The following is a 25,871-nucleotide window of genomic DNA, read 5'->3' as shown; positions in this document are numbered from 1 at the left end:
GTGGGCACCCGCAGGAGGCTGGCTGTGGGCAGAATGAATGAATCTGTGAACCAAAGATTCAGCAACAGGAAACACTCCCCAAAGCGTGCCTTGTGCAAGGGAGGCCCTTGGAGGATGGGCACACGGCGAGCTGGCACGCATGGCCCCAAGCTCCTTCCTCAACCAGCCTGAACCTCCGGGCCTACTTACGCCCTGGAGCACCTCTGTCCCCCCAAAGGGAGCAGGGCGGGCCAGCCCCCACCCTCACCTCCCGCAGAACCCAAGCTGCATGGAGACAAGAGGCAGTGGGCAGTCTGACCCAGCACCTCCCCACCGCGGCGCCCACAGACACACTCATCTCCTCCTTCCCTGCCTGTCTCCATCCTGCCACCAGCCCCAGGGGGAGGCAGGCAGAGCCATGCCCCGAAAATGCTCCACAAAACCCCGCGTGTGTCCAGGCAGCTTCGGTTACCCGGTGTCCGGCTGGCCCAGCCTCCCACAAGCCCTGCCAAGGCCTGGCACCACTGCCCCGGCCGCCCCTCTCCCTGCCAGCAAGCCCGCAAGGCCCGAGGGCGCAGGCAGATTGCTTTCCCGGCAGGCTCAGCCCTGCTCCCCCGGGAGAAGGCCTCAGTGTTCCCACCCCCAGCGGCCGCCGCCTGGCTCGGAGGCACCCGGGCTCTGAGCCTCGCGGTCACCGGGCCGCGCGGAATCCACCTGCAGCCACACCAGCTTCCAGGAAACCGAATCCCTGCGGCAGATGACAGCCGTGGCTGCAGGACAGAGTGCCCATTCAGCGTCCGCCGGAGCCGGCCTGGCCCGACCTGGTGGCCGCCTCCCGCACCCGGGCCCTCCCGCGCCCGGGTACCGACTGCCCAATGCCAGTGCTGCCCAGACCACCCGCCCACCCAGGAGCTGCAGGTGGGATGGAGGGCTGGGACATGCCTCACCCTGGATGCCCAGGACAGGCGTGAGGAGGAGCGGAGAAGGGGCAGAGGCCCTGTCCCACCTGCAGAGCCTCACAGACCGCAAGCTGCCTGGGTGGGCACAGGGAACTCTCAGAGCCAGCCTTAGGGGAGGCAGCCCCCCACAGGAGCCAACATGTGTCAGGCGAGTCTTACTGCACTCATTTCACAGATGGGTCAGGTGCAAGCAGCCTAGGAAACAAGTGGATTCGTGGGTTGCATTGAAAGCAGAAGGTCCCCACCCTCCCCACTTTAACACCTGCAGGGGAGTCCCAGAATGACCTGGGGCTCCTGAGTCCACCGGCCTTGGATGGTCTGGTTGGCCTAGCCCAGCCCTGGGCTCTGCATCGGGGCACGGGCTGCAGCCTCCCAGAGCTCAGGGATGCGGCGGGGGACAGGCAGAGGGAAGCTATTTCTCTTCCAGCGGGGTGTCCCACCACCAAGACTCCTGCCAGAGGGGGCCACATGTGGATCAGGTAGGAAGAAAGGAGAGGGAAGGGAGGGGGGCTCAGCTTCTGCACGCCCACACCCTCTGTGTTTGGAGGCACCTGCCCGAGAGACTCGGGCTCAGACACTTGTCCCTGGATTCCCAATTTCCAGGAATATTAGTTGGCAGGCTAACTTTCACTAGAGTGTTACTGACTACTCAACTTTCAGCTTCTCTTTCTGGTAGTAAGCCCCCCGAAGGAGCAGCTAAAGAAGACCTCACCTGAGCCCTGAGGAATATATTTCGGGGGATATTTTAGAATTCTGACCCCTGCTAAGGGGAAGTATTTGAAGACCCCCTCACACATACACAAATCATGACTCAGCCTAGCTGCTCACAGCCTTAGAACCCAGCACCTCCCGCATCTCCAGCATCGCCCCCTCATACACCAGGGACAGAATCCCAGGCCTCAGCCCCACCCAGCTGACCCGGAGATGGACAATGGTCCCCCTGCCCTGCCTCTGTCTCCCTCCTCCAGGAAGCATCCTCACCCTCGGGCTGGGTCAGGGGTCCCTCACGCCACAGCCCCTTCAGATGTGCTGGGAGCTGGGGCTGAAAGGCAACAAGGTCCAGCGGCCACAGCCCAAAGGGTGTCACTCTGAACAGGATCAGCAGGAGCCCATTTGTGCCCCCTGGGGAAACCAAGGCCCAGAAACGGCCTCACGCACCGTCCTCGGGCAGGTGTCCAGAGTCTGAGCGATGCTGTTGAGGACTTAGACAGGCATCAGGTGACCCGGGAATCTATCTCCAGGGCTCCCGGTCCTGCCTCCTGCTTCCAGAACGCTGGGCTAACCCGGTTTACCCGCAGGGGGCTCATGGGGCTCCTCTAGCACCACCCTCTCCCACTGTTGAGATTCTCTGAGGACTTGGTCCTGAGCAAGGAAGGTGTGACTGCTGACTAGTCACTGAGCCTGGGTCACCAAGCTGGAAAGCCATGTGCCAAAGAGTCCCCCTGCCGTCTAAGGCCCACAGAAGACTTTACAATCACCGTTCCTGAAGATGTAGGGCATTAAAGACCATGGGGGGAGGGGCTGTCCAGATGTTCAGTTGGTCAGTTTTTAGTATCTCGACCCCCTCCATCCATGCCCCCTCCACCCACCAGCTGGGATTCTAGGAAGGACAGCACCCCCTCTCCAGAAAGTCCTGCCCCGGAGGTAGGCAGGGCAACCCGAGGTGCTGCAATGGGGGCTGGGGCAGCTGGGGACCCCCACCTAGGGGCTCCGCTGACTGTGCGGCTACGGACCCGCCCTGCGAGGGGCTCCAAACCCCCAGGCCAACCTCCGGCACAGGCCCAGCGAGAGCCAGGCCTCCGGTGCCCGGCCCCGGCCTGGGCCGCTTGGGGCCGCGGGCCGGCAGGCGGGGCGGGGGCCGGGTCGGGGGTCCGGCCAGCTTTAACGCGCTGACAAAGCCTCATTTGCAGGTCAATGCCGCGGCACACTCGCCGCTCCCCTCGCCCGGCGCCCTTTGTCCGGCCGCGCCCGCTCCTCGCGCCAGATGGCCGCGGAAATGCTAATTTCGGGCGCCCCCCGCCCCCCGCGTTTAATTGCGCCTTTGCAGATGGGCCGCGAGTGTGCGCTTCATGCAGATGAGGGCTGCGTGGCCGCCGCCCGGCCTGCGGGCCGCCGCCCTCGGACCCGGGCCTGCCAGGCCTGCGGGCGCGAGGGGGAGGGGGAGGGGCGCCACCCCCCAACCCGCGCGCCGCCGGGCACGAGCGGGCACCCAGCGGGCCGGGCGCGGGACGCGCGCTTTTCTCCTTTCATTTCTCCAAAATGGGATCTTAAGTGATTCTGAATGAAAACAAATTGGCCCGCTTTCTTCTCCAAACAGACGCGCGCGGAGCAGTGGGGGCGGCAGGCGGGGAAGGCACGGCCGGGCTGGGGGTGGGAGTCGGGGGGCGGCCACAGAACCCCTGCTCTGGTCGGTCCCTCGTACCCCGACGGCAGGGCCCCGCCCCAGGTTGGCACTTGGGGCGGCCTGGTAAGTCCTGGAGAGCGTGGGACCTCCTTAAACTGGACCGACTGCTCCTGGGACTCAAGCAACCCAGAATACGAACAGACGCCCCTCCCCCGATTTCCAGGCAGAAACAGATGCCCAGGCCGGACTGGACGCAGGGGGCAGGCCGCGGTGGGGCGCGGGGGTGGTGGGGGACAGCCTCTGGGGTCAGCAGAGCCTTTTATCTGCTCTGTCTCCAGCTCCAGGAGCCTAGCTGCCCCTCAGGCCTCTGCCCCCATGAGGGGAGGACGAACCCTCAGATGCAGGGTTCCCCTCCGCACAGAATGGGGCTCAGACTGCACTCGGTGCAGGGGTGGGCAGGGTGTGCAGCAGGACCCAGGATGGCGGGGCTGGGGGTTGGGAGAACCATAGGTGATGACGATCACCGAGAAGGCCCTTTGTGACCTTGTGTTTTAACCATGAACTTACAAACCTTATGCTTTGCTGGGTGAGGGACTTGCTCCACTAACAGCTCCGAAACAAGGAGAGGGCCATTTTCTGGACCAGCAAATACTCCTGACACATAACTCAGGCCACAGCACCCGTTAGAAAGACAGGGGACCCGTATGCTCCTCAGAGCATGAAATTAAAAGACGCTTGCTCCTTGGAAGGAGAGCAATGACCAACCTAAACAGCGAATTAAAAAGTAGAGACATCACTTTGCCAACAAAGGTCTGTACAGGCAAAGCTATGGTTTTTCCAATAGTCAGGTACGGATGTGAGAGTTGGACCATAAAGAAGACCACACATTGAAGAACTGATGCTTTCAAACTGTGGTGTGGAGAAGACTCGAGAGTCCCTCGGACTGCAAGGAGATCCAACCAGCCAGCCCTAAAGGAAATCAGTCCTGAACATTCACTGGAAGGACTGATGCTAAAGCTGAAGCTCCAATACTTTGGCCACCTGATACAAAGAACTGACTCATCGGAAAAGACACTGATGCTGGGGAAGATTGAGGGCAGGAGGTGAAGAATGAGGGCAAAGGATGAGATGGTTGGATGGCATCACTGACTCAATGGACATGAATTTGAGCAAAACTTTAGGAGATGGTGAAGGACAGGGGAGCCTGGTGTGCTACAGCCCATGGGGTCCCAAAGAGTCAGACACAACTTAGCAACTGAACAACGCCAGTGTTCCTCAGACTTTCTGTTCTGTTTCTGTGGTCCCCTCAGGCAAAGGGCTGACACAGCACTATACCAGGTGATCCATCGGTCAGTTCCAAACTCGGCCGGCACCAGGGAACTGGTCCAGCTGCCACCAGCCCAGTGCTGGCTCCTGGCCGCTGATCCCTCTGCCCGGAGTGCCTTCCCTGCTGGCTCCATGCCCCTGCCCCTTCCCCCAGATTCTTCCGGGCTTCCGGTACAGGCCCCAGCCCCTCCCTCACCCAGGCCCTCAGGGGAGCCCTCGGCCCACTTCATCTATGCATGCACAGCACCCAGCCAGCACAGAACGTGGCTCAGGGGGCTCAGAGGGGGACGTCACAGGGGCATCAGCTGACACTCAGGCCTGGGCCAGAGAGCTCCACCGACCCCTGACGCCCGACCTGCTGCGCTAGGACCTGCACCGACACGGTGACGAGCTGCGGGGAGGCAGGAGGGCTCGTGGGAAATACACAGCTGGACGCACCATGGAAGTTTCCATGGTCACGGGATGGAAACCATTTCCTATCAACGTGGAAATAACAGGTGCCCCCTCAGGCCTCCCCTTTCATTTCTTTCCAGGAAACAGTTCAAACAAGATTTGCACATGCGTTTGAGACAAACATGGTTTGTCTAACCTAACCCCTGTGATCACTTCATTAACCAGAGACTTCCGTCTTCATGGGAATGGTCCTGGAGGCCTTGTGGGAATGGAGACCATTCGTGGGAAGGGTGGAGCGCTCCCCCACCCCTGCGAGGTGTCCTGGGACGGCAGCCCTGCCGAAGCCTCGCCGGCCACCCTGGACCTCATGTCCAGTGACCGCATGTCTTTGGGCGAGCGGCCTCTACAAGCATGCCTGCTTTCCTCCTGGTGGTGTTACCACGCTTCAACCTGTCCACTGGGGAGGGTCCAGCCCTTCACCAACACAGGGACTAAGACACAGATTTTGCTACAGCCGCCTGTTGCCGCTTGGGCTGAAATCTTTCTTCCAAACGGTGTCTGTCATTTCGTTTACCACACTCATATTATGGGTCTCAAACCTCTCATCATGGTTAAATATTTTGAAATTAAGCTATGTGCGTATATGTGTTTACTCTGATGCTTTAAAATACGTACTAGAATATGTGCTTTGAGTCTTAAGGTAAACGTGGGCCCGACATTGTGTAGAGCCCCAAACTGCCATCTCTGATGATGCTCGGGTAGGAGGTTCTGTCTGGAGGAATTTTACTTTCTTTTTGATGCATTTCTGTATTTTTTGAATTTTTTCACAATGAGTGTATAATACTTCTACAATCAGAGGGAAACAGAAGGCTATTTTCATGTTGGGAATTTAAAAAAAAAAAAAAAAAACACCATTGGTTTGCCAACCGTGTGACCTGAGCCTTGTGGCAGCAACTCAGGGAGCTGGCCCAGGGCCAGTGGGGGAGCAAGGGTACGAGGCAGGACCACCTTACAAGAGGAACCGCCTTCGAATGGAGTCCTGGGGTCGCCTCAGTAACGAAAGCCCCTTGGACACAGGCCAGGGCAGGCCCCCTCCATGCCAAACTCCACTCGGGCCCACTCGAGGCTCCAGCAAAATTCCAGAGTATATTGTTGTTATCATTATTATTTTGCAATTACGTGACATTTTTTAAATGCCTGGAGTGTTTTTTCAGCCATTTTCATTAGCTCCTTCTCACTCTGCCCACGAGCCTGGTCAGCATTTTGCTTGACATGGAAGAGGCCTGCCAAGGCTCAGAGAGGTCAGGAAAACCTGTTTGGGTCACACAGCAACTGGGGGAGTTGGGGGGTGCCGGGCTCCGGCCCCAGGTCATCCTGCAGAGTGTGGAGTCCGTCTCACGTTTCAGCCCCTACTGGGCTTTTACTTGGATTTAGAAATTGTGGGGGGCGGGGGGACATTGGGAAAGAAAAGAAAAGTCAGGAATGTGATAAGAGAGGGAAAAAAAGGAAAGAAAAGCCCAAGTCAGGCACGAGGGACAGAGCAGGAAGCGCTGATTCTGTGGGGCAAGGGGCTTGGCAGAGCCGCCACCCCGAGGCCCAGGAGGGGGACTGGGGCCCTCGAGGTGGCCCTGCCCCCCTGGACTGGGGCCCAGTTCCAAAGGACCTGCGCTTGAGATAAGCATCCATTTCTGGACTCCAAGGGGAATATTCAGTCCAGAAAGGAGGTGAGATGGGCCTGGAAGGGCGGGGGTCTCTGAAAAATATGAGGCCCTATAGCCTGCATTACTCATGAGCGTCGGTCACCAAGCCCACCCCCACCCCCAGCCTCGGGAGCTGGCACCACCGCCCAGCCCCCACTCTCACACTGACCCAGGGTGCTGGAGGCAGGACAGGGTAGCTCCCTACTGGGCATCCCAGGTCACAGGGCATGAGGCCCTAACTGGAAGCCCAGGATTATGGGCTGAGCTGTGCTGTGTCCCCCGAAAACTTCTCCTGGAGTCCTAACCCCCAGTATCTCAGAGTGTGACCTTATCTGGAGAGATGACCTTTAAAGAGGTGAGTCAGTTCAAATGAGGTCACAAGGATGGGGCCCTAATCCCACAGGACTGCTGTCCTCATAAGAAGAGGAGGTCAGGATGCAGACACACTCAGAGAGACGACCCTGTGAGGACACGGGGAGGGGAAGGCCGTCTGCACGTCCAGGAGGGGGGCCCCAGGAGGACCAGCCCCGCCCACAGCTGGGTCTGGGATTTCAGCTCCAGGACTGGAGATGTGAATGTCCAAGGGATGTTGTCAGAGCAGCCCTGGGAGACTAATACCCCAGCACCCACCCAACCCCAACTCTACTGAGGGGAGACACCTGTCCAGACCCCTGTCCAGACAGAGAGGCCACGCCCCCGGCCTCCAGACCCACACAGGCCAGGCTTTGAGACGTTTCTGATTCAGCGCATGACGCTGCCTCCCAGCCAGCTTCCACTAGAAGCAGCGTCCCGACACCTGGGGACTCCTCATGGAAGTGGGGAGTCCCGCAAAATGCCATTTTCCGAGGACAAGATGAAAAAGCCAGGAGCAAAGCCCATGGCGGTGTGCCCCTAACACTAACTGGGGAGAGGGCAAATCTGGAGCTGACAGGCTTGGGTCCCCTGGAGAATGGGGCCCGTCTGCAGGGCCGAGCCCAGGCCGAGGGCTGCAGAGCTGCTGGGCCTCCGCCCCGCCCACCGGGCCTTCATTAGCAGCCTCATCCAGTCCAGCTGGAGTCAGCTGATTAGCCCATTCTGGTGGTATTGGGAGTCCCCTATATCTATTTTTCCACCCTCGCATGTTCAATTAAATTTTGCTTTTGTGCCAGAGGGGCCTCTGATGTGAGCGTTTCTTGGGAGTTTTTCCATGTTTCTTTATGTCCTTGAAACCAAAGTCAATCACCAAGTTTCAGAAAACACCCTCCTGGATGGAGCGGGTAACAGGAAAGAAAACCACAACACAAAACAAAAGCAGAAGAAACAAAAGAGAAAGCATTGGGTGCCTTTGTACAGAATCCTCCCGCGAGGAGACAATTCATTCCGACTGAAACGTCTCCATTGTGCAGCGTTCGCCGAACGCGCTCGTCGCGTTGGGCAGAAATGCAAATCCTCCTTTTTCCTTTGATTCAAATATTTAAATTTTCAAATATATATGCTGTGACAATTGAATGGCAGCTGACCTCACTTATTTTCATAGAAGATGTGGAAGCCACGGGCGGCAGTTAATCTAGCCAGCAGAGGCCCCCACGGTCCTGGGTGGGGGGGAGCGGGGGAATAATCCTTTTATTCAGACATTTGGCTTAAAAGAATAACAAGGAGAAAAAGCTGGAACGTAATTGCATTGCATGGAAAACAGAGAAAGATTTCTCTCTCTCTCTCTCTCTCTAACGAGCTTTCTCTTTTTCCTTCTTCAAAGAATGGGGCGTATGGCCGGAGGCTATTTTCTTGGTTAAGAAATCAGAAGTGTTTTCCTTCCTCATTGCCCCCCCACTCCCACCCACCCCCAAGGGATTTTCTCTTGGGGGTTGGGTTGGCTGCCCTTGGTTCATTCATTCATTCATTCACTAAATTCCATTGGAAGACCTACTGTGTGCACAGCCCAACCCATCTCAGCTCTGGCTGGCCCAGTGGAACCAGACTCGCTACCCCCACCAACCCCATCTTCCTTCTGGTTCCTTTCCTGGGGGCGATTAGGGTACTTGGTGCCCAAGCAGAGCCACCCCTGACCCATCACTGCTGGGAGGTTCCCTGCGCACCTCCTCCCCGCTACCTAGAGCACCTAAGAGCCAGGCGTGGGAGCACAAGGGAAGGGGGAGGAGGCGGGGACCCGCGCTTGGGCCGCAGGGCCGGCGTCTGCCGCTCTTGCTGCCTTGTTCCCTGGTCTGGGGCTCCCAGAGGACCCCGGCCCAGCCCCTCAGCAGGGCTGGGTCTTTAATATTTAAAGAGCTCTCCCGGACATTTCAAGAACTCCCCGACACGATTTTCTGTGATGCGTGTGCTGTCCGGACATCTGTCTTCTATACCTAATAAAGTCGCCCCGATTCAGAATGAACTCCTCGGCACCACTTTGAATCCGGGCTCACATATGGTTGGTAATTAGCTGGCTATCTCTTGGAGTTAAATGATTTTTTTTCTCGCCCGTCCGCATCCATAATAGACGCGAACAGAGTTCTGATTGTTCCCCGTTGCGGGACATTCTGCGCCTGAATGAGCGGGGGGTGCTGTGTCGACGCGGATTTGCCATATGGTTGCACGGAGCCGGGAAGAATGGGCCCCTGTGTGTGCGCCCTGGACGCGGCGGCGCGGGGCTGTGCCAGCCGGGCGGAGCCCGATGCCCGACGGCGCGTGAGGAGCGGGCACCGCGGCCGCGGGCGCACGTCGGGGCGCGGGGTGCCCTCCGGCTGGGCTCTCGGGTCGTGCGCGGGGCCAGAGGCCCGGGCGCGCGGGCCCGGCTCCCCGCCGCTGGGCGCGCGGATGGACGCGCCAACAAGCGCACGACGGAGCGGTGGCCCGCGCCGCCCCGGGGCCCTCGCGCCCGGGGAAGGCCTCGGGCCGCCGCGGGGGCCGGCCCTGCGGCTGCGGCAGCCCCATTGTGAGGCCGGCGAGACAATGGGCGGCCCGAGGAGGCACCTGCTCGCCTGAAAGGCCCATAAATCGCCGCCGCGTCCAGCTGCCTTCACGCCCCTCCCCGCGGACCGGCGAGCCGAGCGCGGCCGCGGCCCGGGGAAGGAGCCTCCCGCCTGCCACTACCGCGCCCGCGGCCGCCGCGCCCGCCGAGCGCCCTCCCCTCGGGAGAGGCCTGCGCCCCGGACCGCTGTCCCCTCGGGTGGCCAGTGCTGGCCCTCCTGCCCGGCGCCCAGGCACCCACACACGCACCCGGGCTCAGGTGCTCGCTCGGGCTGCCCCCGAATCAAATTCTTGAGCTTTGGAAGCCCAGTTGTTAACTGTTGAGCTGCGGTTTACAGGGTTGGGGGCCTGGGAAAGCACCCTGACCCCGAGGACCAGGCTCCCCGCCGACCGAGTGTGGGATAAACAATGCTTCCTCTGCGCCCCCAGCCAGCCTTGCTCTGGCCTAGCTCCCTAAACTAGGTCCAGCCCATTTAAGGACCTGCCAGCCTGTAAAAAGGCCCGTCTAGTCAAACCTATGGTTTTTCCAGGAGTCACGGAGGGATGTGAGAGCTGGACCATAAAGAAGCCTGGGTGTGAAGAATTGATGCTTTTGAACTGTGGTATTGGAGAAGATGCCTGAGAGTCCCTTGGACTGCAAGGAGATCCAACCAGTCCATCCGAAAGGAAATCAGTCCTGAATATTCACTGGAAGGACTGATGCTGAAGATGAAGCTCCAATACTTTGGCCACCTGATGCGAAGAGCCTACTCATTGGAAAAGACCCTGATGCTGGGAAAGATTGAAGGCGGGAGGAGAAGGGGACGACAGAGGATGAGATGGTTGGATGGCATCACCGACTCAGAGCACATGAGTCTGAGCAAGCTCTGGGAGATGGTGCAGGACAAGGAAGCCTGGCATGCTTCAGTCCATGGGGCCTCAGAGTCGGACACGACTGAGGGGCTGAACAAGAACAGCAAGCTTGTAAAAGAGGGGCGGGCACCTGTGTGTCCCAGTCACACCTGGCCCTCCTGGTCCCTGCCAGGCCAGGGTCCCCACACTTCCTATCGGCCTGCCCCTTTCAGAGGCTGGACTGAGGCCTGCAGCTGGAAGGGCCACGCCCTCAGGTACCTGAGTGAATGGCCTTCAATTTGTGGACACTCACCCGTGCACCAGCACCAATGTCCCCTACAACTTGTGATCAAGAAAACCAGCCTGTAGCCACGGTCATCTCCGTGGTGACCCCGGGCAGAGAGGGCGGGGAGACACAGCAAGTGCAGAGCCCATGGGGTCGGGGTGGGGGTAGACCACGCATTCCTCCCTGTTTCTCATGCAGCTGTGGGCCTTCCCAGATCTTCAACATTTTTGGTGGCCCCCAATCTCCCTCCCTGGAGGGCGGAAGAGACAGCCAGCCTGGGCCCTCTTGACCACTGGGAGGTGGTGCTGCTACGGAGGCTATCATGGTGCCCCGGGTGCCCCCAATGCAGCAGGCAGGCTCACCTGTGAGCATCTGCAGAGTCAGGGAACAGGGCCTGCCCCAACAGCCGGCTTCTCGCCGACACTGAAGCTGGGCCTCGGCCTGAGTGGAGGGTGGGGATGGCTCCAGGCTGTGGACAGGCTGTGAGTTCGGCTGTCCCTGCTGTGGAGCACCCTGTCTGTCCATGGAGGGGGCTAGACTTGGGCACCACACGGTCTAGGCATCTTCACGTGTTGGCACCCAGTTCTGCTAAGAGTTTTCTTCCAGGAAAAGGAGTGCATTCAGCAACCAGGTCTTTGGCATTGCCAGCCCTGTGCTGGTGGCCTGCTGCGTGCACCCTGAGGGACGCCTCATCCCTCCGCCTGCAGGAGCCAGCGGGGATGGCCAGGCCTCTCAACGTGGATCTGGGATCCCAGCAGAGGGGCTCCCCAGGAGGCCCCTGAGCCGACTCCTTGGGTCCCCTGGCAGCAGGAAGGTGCTCACCCCAATCCCAGTTCTCCAGTTCTGTTGATCTCCATGATCTTGATTTTAATTATCCTGTGCCTCCATCTCCCCCCACCCCTCCCCTCATCAAGGGCGAGCATTTCCCCCACTCCCTCTTTTCTCCCTGACATATTAGAAGAATGTTTTTCCATTTCCTTTGATGTCCTTTACAAGTTGCATCTCATTTCCTGCTTGGGCATTTCTGACCTGGCATGACCCCCAGCAGCGGGGCTATGTGGCGGTGTCTCCCCCTGAACACCCCGCCCAGATGCCACTTCTGGTTCCTGTCTGTGCAGTGGCCCAGCCAGTGCAATTTCCTCCCACCGCCTTCCCTGCCTCCCGGGGGGCAGCCCCGGCCAGCGTCCCTGGAAGGCTCCTCAATGGGAGGCCCATCTCCCCGTAGAACCAGGGTGATCTGCTTCCCAGGGACCCATGCTCTTTATTTTCTCGATTCTTTGGGTGGGCTGGTTCTGCTCACTCTTCTTCCCTTGGCAGTGAGCTGGGTGGGAGGGATGGGGGGCCTTCAGCTCCCCAGGCAGGTGGCAGGAGTCTGTATTGGAACCCAAGGGACACCGTGGCAGCCCGTGGGGCTGATCTCTCCTTAAGCCCCCAAAGCAGCTCAAGGAGAACTGAAAGGCACGTCCCTGAGATGAGCTACCCAAGAAGGAAAGCAGAACAAGAATTAACTCGGCGGGGATCTGCTGGAAGGACCCTCACGGCATGTCCTTCGCCCACCTCTTCCTTCTCCCTTCCTTCCCTCCTCTTCTTTCTTCCCTCCTTCCCTCCTCCCTCTTCTTTCTATCCTTCTTTCTTTCCTTTCTCTCATGCCCCCCAAGACCCAGTCCCTCGCCCTCTCTTTCCTGATCAGGCTCCTGACTCTGAGCTTAAAGCACCATCACAACCCGTGGAGGTCTCTCCATCACAGGCTGGGAGCTGGGTCCAGGGTCCTGACACCCAGTGCCTACGCCCTGGGGTCTAACAGGCCACACTGGGATCCCCCTGGGGCAGGAGGACAGTTAGGGAAGGAGGTTTGCACAGGAAAGCGGAGGAGACAGGCACTTGTCTTTGTCTCAAACCCCAGCCAGACTCCTCCCCAGGGAGGTCTGCATGTGCGACAGCTCCACTTTTATTAGAATTTCTATTTCAGTCACCAAAAATGGACTCAACAGAGGCTCAGAAGAGCAGCCAGGACTCTGGATGTCCTCTCCAGGCAGGGACTGTCCCCCCAGTGGGAGGCTGCAGAGGAGGCCCTCTGGGCGGCGAAGACCGTCTGCAAACAGGACATCGTGCGCTGGTCCCCTGCGCCAGGCCTCTGCTTCAGCACTGGCGTGACGTCGGTCCCCTGCGCCAGGCCTCTGCTTCAGCACTGGCGTGACGTCAGCAAGGTTTCTGTGCTGTTTTCAAATGAAGCCCAGGGCTGTCCCCGGAAGCCAGCAGTGATCTTCTAGGACGCGGGGAAGGAGTGCTTTCTGGACAAACTGCCCTGAAGGCGGGGCCGGACCACAGCCGCCTCGGCCCTGAAGGTCAGGGCACTCGCTGACCGATGCCCACCACGTGGTGGGGACAGACTTAGCCCGTGAGAGGATTCGGGGTCTGGAATCTGCTTTAAAACAAACAGCATTAAAAAAAAGTTAAAAGTTGGGGGAGGGAAACAAATGGACAAGTTTAGGAAAATGTTAAGGATTGTTGACTCTGGCTGGTGAGCACGTGGAGCTCAAGGTGCACTTCTGTGAACCTGGTGTGTGTTTGCAGGTTCCAAGTTCCCTAAGCACTTTTTTAAAGGAGTTACAAGTGATACTATTGCTGAGAAACTTGAGCGCTAGCTACAAAGTTAACAAAGAAAAGGAGAAATGATACATGTGTGTGTGCTCTGTACATGATACACATATATATAATACCTGTCACGTGTTGCATATCTGTATAAAGTATACACACGTACAATAAAAGAAGAAGGAAAGGTATTGTCATGCTGCCAAAGTTTCCGTGGTCTTGGTGGGGAGGGGTCCCTACTGGCGGTGGCATGTGCCCCCAACTCTGACTCTCGCCTGGATCCAGCCACCCCCGGCGCTTGGTCCATTCAAATACAAGAAGTACTCAGTGTTTTTTTCCTGCTTATTACTAAAATTCCCTGCTGAAGGAAACCAATTTTGTTTTTCATCTGGGTAACAACTGTCAAACTTGGGAAAACTCGGGGAGACGGTAAGAAGCAGGGGGGGCTGGTGTGCTGCGGTGCATGGGACCACAAAGAGTCGGACGCGACTGTCAACTGAGCAGCAGCAGCAGCTGTCCTGTGAGTCCTGAGGCAGAACCGCAGAGCACGCCGGGTACTCACCGAGCCCCGGGGCTGAGCACTCCCGGGAAGGGCGCTGTGGCCAGGTGGTCGCAAACTCTTGGGCAACGTATCTGTTTGGTCGGACGGGGCAGAGGTGTCTGGACTCAACATCCCAGGCCCGGCTCCTACAGACCCTGCCGCTCCTGCCAGGACCTGGATCACGAGTACTCAGAACCCAGCAGCCACGCTGCGAGGAAGCCCAAGCAGGCCTGAGGAGACACCCCACGGGAAGGAGCGGAGGCCCCAGCTGGGGGCGGCTCTGCCTTGCCGGGCGTGGGAGTGAGCCAGCCAGCCTGGGAGCCAACCCCCAACCCCATCAAACCACCCTAGCTGATACCCCTTACACCAGAGCCAAGCTACCTGCCAGCGCTTCCCAAGCTCCTGACTCATCACAGCCTAGGTATCAACAAAACGGTTGTTTCAAACCACAAAGCACTGGATGGTTTTCACTTGGCAAGAGACCATTGGAGCAGGTGTTCTCACGCCGGTGGGAGAAAAGGGCCAGGTGCCAGCACTCCTCTGACTCCGTGCCCTGGCATCGAGGGGCATGACCCCGGCTGGGTTCCAGGGCTGACGGGGAAGTGGGCTGGCTCCTGGGGGAGCCCAACCCCAGGGCTCAGGCAATGCCTAAGTTCACAGCATTTCTTCTTAAAGCCACTCATGCCACCAAAGGCCATTTCCCTGTCTCAGTCTAAGGGACACAGGCCAGTGGTACAGTCTGTATCTTCACCACCCCTGAAAAACTCACTTCCAGGCTGAAAAAACACCAACGTTAAATTTCAGAATAAGTGACTGGGGTTACTTAAGTATGGTTGAGACTTCCCTGGTGCCCCAGGGGCAAAGGCTCCATGCTCCCAATGCAGGGGACCAGGTTCAACCCCTGGTCGAGAAACTAGATCCCACATGCTTCAACCAAGAGTTCACACACCTCAACTAAAGATCCCACGAGACCTGGCACAGCCAGATAGATAAATAAGGATGGGCACAGAGTTTAATCTCCGAGGCTGTGTTGTTGCTGTTCAGTGGCTAAGTCGTGTCCAACTCTGTGACCCCACAGAGTGCAGACTCCTCTGTTCTCCACTCTCTTTCAGAGTTTGCTCGAATTCATGTCCACTGAGTCAGTGATGCTTAACCATCTCATCCTCTGCTGCCCCCTTCTTTTGCCCTCAATCTGAGACTGGGACTCATTCCCAAATTTTGATAATTTTCCACCTTCAACAAATAAAAAAGTTAGATGAGTTACTGGACATGTGTGTATGTGTGTATGTGTGTGTGTGTGTGTGTGTGTGTGTGTGCGCACGTGTGCAGGAGGTTTCACTTGGGACCAGTCTCAGACTCACCCATACAGGGGAGTGAAGGAGCAGGCTTGGGAAGGAGAGAAGCTGAGCTCTGAACGCAGATGTGACAAAGGTCTCCGCCAATCCCCTGCGAGCCCCAGAGCTGGGACAGCCCCTCAGAGTTGTCTGTTTAAGGCAAGGGGCCAGGGCTTTCCCTCCAGATCTCTCAGCCTTTGGAGGTGGGGCTTCTACGCACAGGGATGAGACTGGTCTCTTCGACCCAGAACAAGACCTGCAGAAACACTCGCCTGAGCTCCAGCTGCCAACCTCCCTGCGGCGGGGGCCGATGCCTTCATGGCCCGCACACTGAGATGTGGGAATGTGAGCCTTGCTTCCAGGGCCCAAGTCCCCTGACCACCCAGCCGGCTCAGTGCGGGGCCCAGGGGGAAAGGCGGAAGAACCATGTGGGGTCTCATTCGGGTGATATCTTGTGATCAGTCCTATTGCCTCAGGAAAGCTCAGGATGGTGGGTCCCCATGGTGGGGCTGAACACGCGGCCAGCGTGTACATCTAGGGATGAGTCAGAAGCTGGGTCACTGTGCCATTAGCCCTGCAGAAGAACCACCGTCCTGCCCTCAGATTCTTCCATCCCACCTGCAGCTCCTCTGCCCCGATGCTCCCTGATGTGCCTTGTCGTTCAGCCACCCAGGGGCCTTGCTATCATTCCTGGAAACCTAAAACAGTGCGTTGGGATCTTCGAAGAAGCTGTCTGTGTCAGCTTAATTTACCTTATGCTGCGTAACAAAAATCTCAATTGGTGGCTCACACCGCTACAGAGGTTTTCCCTCTTCGACAGTCCCGTCCTGGTGGGAGTAGGCTGGGGCTGGGTTCTACTGCAAGTCAGCAGAAGGGGCAGCCCGTTGGGACCCTGCTGGTCTCATAGCAGAGAGATGAAAAGGTGGCCCCCCACCCAGGGGAGTAAGGACTTCTGCTCAGCCGTGGCATACGTCACACCAATCACATTTCACTGGCCAGAGCAAGTCACGTGGCCAAGTCTGATATCAACATGCAGGAGATATAGAAGCTTCCCACGACTTGGGGGGCGGGCAGCAAATACTTGGACAATGATGCAATCCACCACCATGCAGAGCAGCTGACCAATGTCTTGGGCTTTCTGTCCCAGCCATGTCAAACCTGAGAGGTACTGAGAGAGAGCCATAGTCACCATCAGGGTGCTTTTGTTTTTCAGTCACTAAATCATGTCCGACTCTCTGTGACCCCATGGACTGCAGCGTGCCAGGCTTCCCTGTCCTTCACCATCTCCCAGAGCTTGCTCCAACACATGTCCATTGAGTCAGTGATGCCATCCAACCATCTCATCCTCTGTCGCCCCCTTCTCCTCCCACCTTCAATCTTTCCCAGCATCAGGGTCTTTTCCAATGAGTTGGCTCTTCACATCAAGTGGCCGAAGTATTGGAGCTTCAGCTTCAGCATCAGTCCTTCCAGTGAATATTCAGGGTTGGTTTCCTTTAGGTTGACTGGTACATCTGTCCAAACCCACAGAGTATCCAACATTGAGTGAACTCATATAAAATATAGACTCTAATTAATATTTGAATAACATTAAATATTTGAATAAAGAGTCGTGTGACTCTTTGTGACCCTATGGACTGTAGCCCATCAGGCTCCTCTGTCCATGGTCTCCAGGCAAGAATACTGGAGTGGGTTGCCATTTTCTTCTCCAGGGATCTTCCCCACCCAGGGACTGAACCCGGGTCTCCCGCATTACAGGCAGACTCTTTACCAACTGAGCCACCAGAGAAGACCATTGAATAATGTATAACTTAAAAAAAAAAAGCTCTTGAGACAGCATCAGCTAGTCCCGTGGGGCCAGCAGCGTCGGCTGCATCCTGACTGGCGCTTTACCAGTAAGTGACCTTGGGCCAGTGACCTTGGGCTTTGCCATCCTCACCTGTAATGTGGAAAGCTAAGGCCTCATTGACAGGACTTTTGAGAGAAAAAATGTGTCATGGTGACCACAGGGCCCGGCTGAGAGTGGAAATCAGGGCAGCCTGGACAACAACTTGTGTCCAAAAACGGGGGGACTCTCCCTTCCTCTGGAAAGGGTTCCTGAGCTCTGGGAATGGCCCACGTTCACCTGTGTCTGGGACCAGGGCCCCCACAGGCCTACCCCTGCCGGCCTTCTGGCCCCGCACTCCCAGTCCCAGCCCAGGCCACCAGCAAACCCCAGCGGCTCTCCCTCCCACTATATCCCACAGCTCACCCTCTGCAGCCCCGCTCCGGCCCCTCCAGTCCACCTTCCAGACCTCAGGGCCTCTGCACCAGTGGTCCCCCTCCTGTGACTGTCTTCTTCCAGTTAGTCCTCGGGACCAGCACCCCTCACATCCACCGAGCTCAGGTGGCACTTGCTGCGGGGTGGGGAGGGGGCTTCCCCACGTGGCCTCCCTTAGACAGTAGCCCCCAGGCCCCAGGCTCAGCTCTGCGCACTCCTCACACCACCCAGGAGCTCACTCATGAGGTTTTAGGGGGTCAGCTCCCACCACGGAGGCAGCTCCAACGAGCAGAGAACCATGTTCCTTTCCTGCACTGCTGTGTCTCTGGGGTCCCGAGCAGGGCCTGGCATGTCAGAGGCTCTGGAATTATTTGCCGACCTGGTACCTCTGCCTGGGTCGCCAGAGGAGCCCCTAAGTGGCCACTACTTCGGTCCCGTCCCAGCAGCCTCAAGATGCTTTCTGAAATGGCCTCAGCTTCTGTCCCCCATGAATCAGCCCACCCCCCACCAAGGGCTCCCTACGGACTAGAGTCAAAATCCAGCCGTTATTCCAGCTCATCAGACCCAGGAAGGTCCAGGAGACCAGGGGGACACCAGGGAATGAGGAGGCCCGGGAGGCATACCCTAAAAGGAACGATTACATTGAATAATACTTAAACTGTGTGCCCAGACGACATGCACCAAGCAGGCCAGGCCAGCTCCAGGGAAGACCTCCCTCTGCGGCCCCCTTGGCCCCACTCTCCTGCTTCACCAGGACCCTCCGGGTCCAATGCGCTCACCTTGTCTCCCTCTCGGCCTTGGTCCTCCGTCCACGCACAGGCCCCATCCCACCCAGCACATGGGTGCCAGCCCATGCCCGAACACCCAGCTAAAGTGCCTTGCCCATCGCTGCCCAGGGCAGTTCCTCCTCAGATTCTGCCCTTTATCCTCCCTTCCTTGGTTTATGGTTAAAGGCCCTACATTCTGTCTTCCCAGTCTGGTCCAAATTAAGCTGCCTGGTCACACATGTGTGTCAAAATGCAGGGCTTTTTCCCTATGGGGGGCAGCCTCTGGGTCTCTGCTGCGAGCCCCTTCCCCTAGGGGAGGGGACTAGCCCCCATCCCTACACAGCCCTGGCGCTGCTTTTGAGAAAGCCACCCTCGGTGACACCAGGAATCCAGGTGGCAGGGGGCTGCCTCTGCAGGTCCCAGGCGGGGGCTAGAGCTGTGAGAGGCAGACAGGGGCTAGGATGCCTGGGCGGTACTGAGTTTGGGAGTGGGGAGGTGCCCACCCTGGCCAGACTCTGTTCTCAGTCACGAGTCTCCTTCAGGCAGGGTGTCGCTGCCCTCGATGGCTCCCAGCACCCTCCCCCGCTCAGCGGGGCTTCACTGGCTTCTGGTGTGCAGGGGGAGGGCAGGCGTAGCGCAGACCCCCATGTTGGAGGAGAGGCGTGGAGTCTGAAGTCCTGGCAGGCCTCCGTGTATTCAGGCTGTGCTGAAGGCAGCAGGGGCCCACTCTCATGTCCCTGGGTGGCGGTGGGGGGCTTTTCTCAGCCCCAACTGGGCCTGGGGACCGTCTCCATCTCCCTCCTCCCCACCCTTTCAGGCAGCTAGGGGAGGGTAAGTGAACCTCCAGGACTGAGGCTTCAGCCAAGCCTTTGACCCTGACCCGTGGGGGACATCAGTGTCGCAAACAGTCCAAAAACAGTTAACTCAGGAAAATACACCACCGCTTCTCTGCTTCCCCTGGTCTGAGGCACCAGCAAAAATACCACTAGCCGTCGGATTTTGCTCTTTTCCGTCACCCTTTCCATTGTAAGCCATAATTTTCAGGGGTTTATAGGTCAGCTACTAAAAATATATATATAATAAACTTCTCCTTTTGACTAAAAGGGAGCAGTTAGAGATGAGAAGGCTGATGGGTGCGCGCGTGGACCGAGCCTTGAATTCTTCCACCGAAGCCGCGGCTCATGGCATCCCTCCCCACCCCCGCCTGCCTCTGGGCGCCTCCCCATGTCTCCCCCTCCCCCTTCTTCCCCCGCAGCCCGCCCCTCCCCCACTGTGGGCTCAACGAGCCACGAACACATCTGGGTCGTGCGGCCCCACCCTGGGGGACACCGGGGCCCACGAAGCTGGGGGCTTCAGAGAGGCTCGAGGTTCCACCTTGTGCGGGGTCTCGAGAACTTGAAAAGCTCAGGTCCCGCTCATTGCGCCTGCGGCCAGCCCGGCCCCTCCGGTGCCCACCTGAGTCCCACTGGGCAGCCGGGGTGTGGGTGGTTTCCCCGCAGCCAGGGAAACTGAGTCTTGGTCCCCACTCCGAGCCCTGCACGGGGTGTGTGTGTGTGTTCGTGTGTGTGATAAACCGAGAGCGAGGGCGGGGCCGCTCATCCCTAAATTAGTGCCCTGGTGCATGTGGGCGCGCGCCAGCGCTGCCAAGAGAAAGTCCCCGTTGTGCCCCGCCGTCCTAGGCTGCCCCCCTGAGCTCTAACTCCCTAACTTTTGGGGGGCGCCAGGGGTGAAAGCTGGAGGCAGTACAAGCACACAGGGGCTGATTTGCAGCAGTTTTCGGCCTCTTTATTTAGAACCCGGCGGACGAGGAGCCGGGGCAGTGGTGCAGACGGCTCAGGAACCATTTTTTAAAAAACAGATTTGTCTTCAAGTTTAAAATAATCATAATAGTAAAAAGAGACAGCGAAAGCGCGAAGAGACTGCAAGCTAGATGGGCTTGTACGGCAGCTACAGCTTGTGAGTGACCCACTCCCCCTAGAATACGCTATAAAAAATAAATTTACATTTGTTGATAACCAGATGCGAGTGAGGTGCCTTTGGCATAACCAATAACCGAGCTGCGGCGTGGCAGAGCGGCCCACGCCTCGACATAAATAGAAAATATAAGTTAGTATAATTTTAAAAACTTTTTGTACAAATATACAGGTTTTTTTTCTTTTTTCCTTTTTTTTTGTCTTTTTTCATTTTTTTTGCACTGAGTTTCAGCAGAGATTAAACATTTTATATAAATGACTCTTAAAGCTTTACACCTTGGGACCAGTGTACTCCTTGGGCAGAATACATTTAGATATAAAAGACGTTATTAATACATTGCACAGTTGTCAAACTTTAAACACGAAACCGAACGCTGCTCGCGGCAGCTGCCGCGGGTTGCTGCTACATGGACGGTCCCAGCCGAGGCCCAGCGCTCCTCTCCTGTCCACTGCCCAACGGGCTCCGTCAGGGCTCTTTGAGCACGAGGCTACGGGAGAGAGGCGCGGTGAACGAGGGGCGACAGAGGGGCCGCGAGGACCGCGCGGGGCGCCCCGCCCCACCCCCCCACCCCCGCCACGGCTGCCGCCCTCACCTCTCATCGCAGCCGCTTGCGCGGGGTTTGCTCAGCCGAGCCGACGGCTGGAGCGGCGCCAGGCGCGGCGCATCCCCCAGGAACCTCGTTCGACGCCTTGGCTTCGGGCGCGGGTCTCTTGCGCTTGGCGAAGAAGTCTACGGGCGACAGCGCGCGTCGCCGTTCAGGGCGGGGCGGGCCGAGGAGCCTGAGAGGGGCCGGGGCAGGGTGGGGGGCGCGCGGGCGGCTGCCGGGCCGGGGTGGGGGCGCCGTCCCCGCCCGCGCCGAGGTCCGCGGCGGGTCAGCTTTGTTTACGTCGCCGCGCAATGTGCTGTGTAAGCATTTCCCCTTGTCCCGCGGCCAAGCCCCCCGGGGCTACCGCCGCGCTTAACCCCCTCCGCGCCGCAATCGCGGCTCCGGGCCGCGCCCGAGGAGGGGCTTCGGTGGCCCCGGCGAGGACCGTGCTCGGAGGGGACCAGGGCGCGCCCTCCCAACCCCCCCGTGCGAACCTCTCGAGAGCACGACCACGGGGTGGGGACGGGGTGCGGGTGCAGCGTCGCCCCGCGCGGTGCGGGCCCTTTAACGCCACGGAGGAGGCGGGGACCAAGCGAGGCCCCCGAGGGCTGGGGAACCCGGCCGGCCGGACAAAGCAGGGCCGAGCCGGGCCGGGGCGGGGCCGCGCGGGACTCACCGGAGATGAGAGGCCCGGACAGCTTCTTGATCGCGGCGCCTCCGGCGGCGGCAGTGGTGGCAGCAGCGGCGGCGCTGGTGGCAGCGGCCGCAGTGCCCGGCGCGGGGCGCCCCGAAATCCCTGAGTGCGGCGGCTCGGCCTGGGGCTCCTGGCTGCGCGGCGGCGGGACCGCCTCCAGCTCGGAGCCCTCCTGAGGCGCCGGGGCCGCGGCCTGGGCAGGCACTACGGCCGGGCCGCTGGACGGCGACGCCGGCGCCTCCCCGAGGCCGTCGACAGACTCATCGGCCGGCGGCCCGGGAGGCGGGTTATTGACCGCGCCGTCCGGGCGGGGACGAGGCGCCAGAAGCAGGCGACAGCGCCCCACCTGCACCGTCTCGCGGTAGAAGGCGGGCACGGAGTCGCTGTCCACCTCGGTCCACTGCAGGCGACCGGGGCCTCGCAGTGGCATATCCAGCTGGAAGTTGTAGTCCCAGCGACGCTGGTCCTCGGCGCTCAGCTCGGCCAGGCGCATCTGCAGCTCGCGGCCCAGCTCCTCGTGGTCCACGGGCCCGAAGAGGCTGCGGCAGGCGCTGGTGCGCGCGATCATGGGAAAGGTGCGGCGGGCGACCAGGCGCTCCATTGCCAATGTGCTGCGGAGACACACGTCGGACGTGTCCGGGGGCTGCGCGGGCCGGGCGGCAGGAGAGGAGAGAAAAGGAGGAGGGAGGAGGAGAAGAGGGAAGGAGGGCGGGGGCCGCGTGCAAGTGAGACCCCGCGCAACCGGAGTCTGCATTTGCACAGGGACGCGGCGGGAGCGTGCCGCGGCGGCTACCTGGCTGTCGGGCAGCTGACTGCTCCTGAGGCTCGTTTGCGGTGTCGTCCGACCGGCGGCCGCGCCCCCTCTGTGCCTGTCCTCGCTCGTTCGGCTGGCTCTGGCCTGGCTGGCACCCACCGAGCGCAGAGCACTTGGCCTGTGGAACGCCCAGTCCTCGCGCGCCCCTTTATACGCGAGGGTCCCACCCCCCCCCACCCCCCCCCGCGCGCGGGCCCTGATGCTATTAGCATAATGTAGTATTTTCAGTTTCAACAACACCGCGGCGATTGGCCGGCGCCGCGCTACCCCCGCCCCTCCGGCGGCCCGGCCCCCGCCCGCCGCCCATTGGCCCTGCGCACACACCCACCCGAGGGCGGGGCGGGGCGCGAGGGCCGATTGGCAGGGCGCGGGGCGCGCGCGGCGGCGGGGGCGGGGGCGGGGCGCGGGGCGGGGCCGGAGTTAAAGGGCGCTGCGGGCGGTAACGTGACACCGCGGCGCCCCGCCCCCTCGCCCCATTTCCCACCCCCACCCCCCCACCCCCCGCTCCCGCCCCCCGCCAGCTCCTTTGTCTGCAAGGCGGGGGCTGCTAGGCGATGGTGGCGAGGGCCCCCCCACCCCACCCCAGCCCGCGCGCCCTCTCGGGCTTGGCGGGCGACGACCCCCCGGCAGGACCGGCGTTCAGCCTGGCCCAACTGGCCCCCCGGGGGTCGTCCAGCCGGGCCGTCTGCGCTCGGCCTTGGGCCTCCGGTGCCAGTTGACGGGCCTTGAAGCCGCCGCGGACAGCTCGTCCCTGACTGGAGCTAGAGGGGGTCTTCGGCTGCCCCCGCGCGGCCAGCCACGCCCAAGGCTTGTGTACCCGCCGGGGTTCCGCGCACCTGGAGCCCTAACACCTGCTAGACCGAAGGCCTTCGGCGCTAACAGAAAGAGGGCATTGGGGGACCAGGCGGAGGAAAGCTCTGCTCCACTGTTTTCTCCGAGGGAAAGTGGCAGACACCTTGAGGGCCAGCTGTAATCGTCTGGGGCCAGGGTCTGAAGACCCTAGCTCTTGAGGCCGCCCACCCTGCTCCGTGGATGGGAAACTGGCTGTGCCTATCCTGAGCTGTGCCTATCACGTCACTAACTGGATGCTCAGCTGCACAGGGCTTGGCCAGGGGCGGGGGGCTCTGGACTGCCCAGGCTGGCTGGCTAGAGGCTGTAGTGCTCCATATTGGACAGGGCACTGGAGGCTCCACTGGGGTGGCCTGGCCCTGCCCAGCCTGGGCCCCTGACTGCCTGTGCTGAATGCTGACCCTATCTCTGTCACCGAGGGAGGGCAGTCAGCTCTGCTCCAGAGCTGCACCTCTCTTCCTCCATCCTGGAAGGCTGGCACTCCTTCATTTGTGCCCATAAACATTGTTAATTGAAAAGTACACCCCTAAGAATGCTAGTGTGCCCACCCACAGTGGCAGGCAGAGAGGCCAGCCCAGAAAGGGCAGGCTCTGCCAGGCAGGGTCATGACCGCCTGCCTCCACTCCTTGGTGCTCTCTGGGCCGGGTCACAGGAGACCATCACATTCATCTGCTTCCCCTTGGCCCAGCCTGTCTGGGGGCTGAGAGCCTAGGAAGTGCCTCCAGCAGCCCAGGCAGGGATGTGACCTGCTAGGTGCCTACTGCAGGGCCCAGCAGAGCCCGGGGGAGCCCAGGGCCCAGTGAAGGAGGTGAGAGGAGGCTGGCCCAAACCCACTTGTCTGCCTCCCCCGCAGGGTCCCGTGGGTTCCGGGACACTCGGGGAATGGGGCTCCGGGATGACACTGCAGACGTCCCGGAGGTGGCTCAGGGGAGGCAAGGTTTGAAGGGAGGGGCATCAACCCAGCTGAGGGACAGGACAGGTTACCACTCTTGGCTCTGGAGAGCAGGACCAGAGGTGATGCTTTGTATCAATTTCTTTATTCTTTTTTGTGCACTCTAGTCCAAATTTCCCACAGCAAGTACAGATGCTACACATTTTTACCTTCAGGAAAATAAAAACAAAATGACAAAGGCTGCCCTGGCCCTGTGGATCCCTTGGGTGGGGCTCGTGTCTCCCAGCCTGGGCCTCCCCCCACCTGAGTGCCACGGCTGTGCCAGCCTCCCCAGAGGCCGTGTGCACAGATCACAGTGGGCAGTGAACACATAACGTGGAACCACGCCCCTAGGATTTCCCACCGGGTCAGAATGCCCCGGCTCCAGCCATCCAGGAAGGCAGGCCAGGGAAGGGCCAACTCCCAACCCAGGCTTTGTCTCCAGACTGTCTCCTTTCCACAAGAGAGAAGCCGCCACCCTCCCAGTCCCGCTCTGGACCCCGGGGACTGCGTGGGGTGAGCACCTGTCCGCCCAGGGCCCCACAGGGCGGGAGACCTAGCACGCTCCTCGTACACGACCGGGATCCGGCCCTAAACCAGGCCTCCACGAGACCCGCCCTCCGCAAGCATCATCCGTGGAGCGGCTTGGGAGAGCCGCCCCACCCACCTCGGGGCACACGGGACACCTCCATGGGTGCCAGCTGAGTCCAGGCAGGTGGGCCCCAGTGACAAGCCTCCACAGTGACAAGCCCAGCAGCCTGTGACCCAGAGCCTGATCTCCACGATCAGGGGTGGATGTGCCATCTCACCAGGTCACACAGTGCCGCAGCCGTGGAGCCCTCGGGCAGCTGAGCCCTGGGCAAGATGGTTGGTGGGGCGGGGGGGCCCTCGCTGAGCCCACCTGTCCTACAGGGGAGGGAGCAGAGAGCCTGGGTGAGCCGCCAGGGCCGCAAGGCAGGGTTTAGACCCGCCCCACCACCAGGCTTCTGACTTCCTACTTAACACTTCTCCAGGGGCCTTGGGGACACCTCCTCTCGGGGCCACCTTCTTAGTGAAGGGAGGTGACTTTCTGAGTCTGGGATCTAGAATTTGATCCAGGGTGGTACCCACTGGCCTACTAAACCTGCTGGTCCCAGGAGTGGGCTAGGTCCCCCCTGAACCTGGGATGGGGGGTGGGGGGGTGCTGAGTTCTGCCCTGAGAAGAGGCCCACAGCCTCTGAGAGCGAGCATCTATCTAGGCACAACAACCAGGCTCTACTTTTGTAATTAAAAATGTAGCCGAAGGAAAAAAGCAAGGGAAAAGGAAAAAGGTTTGTACAGGCATCAGAACCGGGAGGGGTGTGGCTACTGTTGCCCCCAAACCCTGCAAGAGGGGAGGGGAGCAGAGCCTATTTGCAGCAGGGATGAGGGGGGCGGGGTAGCAGGCCTAAGCACCGGGCCCCCTGCTGGCATCCTGCATCACCCTGGGCCAACCGAGGAGGGCACAGGAAAAGCTGTGAGCTCACCAAACCTCTGCCTTCTCCTCTAAGCACACTGAACCACGTGGTTCTCCCCAAGCCCTTAGCGGCCGGGAGTTGGGGGGGCTACAGAACGTGGGTAGGGGTCACTTCCCCACCAGGCCCGCAGGGCAATCCTCTGCCTCCCCGCTGCAGGGGGCAGGAGCCCCGAAAGCCCATCCAGAGTGGGACCCCCCCCCCAGCGTGGGACTCCCCCAGCCCCAGCGGTGCCCTCTGCACACCCACGTGACCATCTTGGGAGTGCGAAATGA

At 60.0% G+C, this 25,871-nt stretch overlaps 1 protein-coding gene across 1 annotated transcript; it reads right to left on the bottom strand.

Moving 5' to 3' along the window:
- Positions 1 to 20,015: 20,015 nt before the first annotated feature.
- Positions 20,016 to 22,465, bottom strand: CDKN1C (cyclin dependent kinase inhibitor 1C). The gene is made up of 4 exons (XM_070783379.1): positions 22,303 to 22,465; positions 21,492 to 22,120; positions 20,822 to 20,958; positions 20,016 to 20,716 (listed from the first exon to the last, which is right to left on the bottom strand). Exons 2-3 carry the CDS (start codon positions 22,108 to 22,110, stop codon positions 20,825 to 20,827), a joined length of 753 nt encoding a protein of 250 aa, XP_070639480.1. The 5' UTR covers positions 22,111 to 22,120; positions 22,303 to 22,465; the 3' UTR covers positions 20,016 to 20,716; positions 20,822 to 20,824.
- Positions 22,466 to 25,871: the final 3,406 nt, after the last annotated feature.

Source organism: Bos indicus, chromosome 29 (assembly GCF_029378745.1).
Source record: "Bos indicus isolate NIAB-ARS_2022 breed Sahiwal x Tharparkar chromosome 29, NIAB-ARS_B.indTharparkar_mat_pri_1.0, whole genome shotgun sequence".
Lineage (NCBI taxonomy): Eukaryota > Metazoa > Chordata > Mammalia > Artiodactyla > Bovidae > Bos > Bos indicus.
This window is presented reverse-complemented; position numbering and strand designations above follow the sequence as displayed.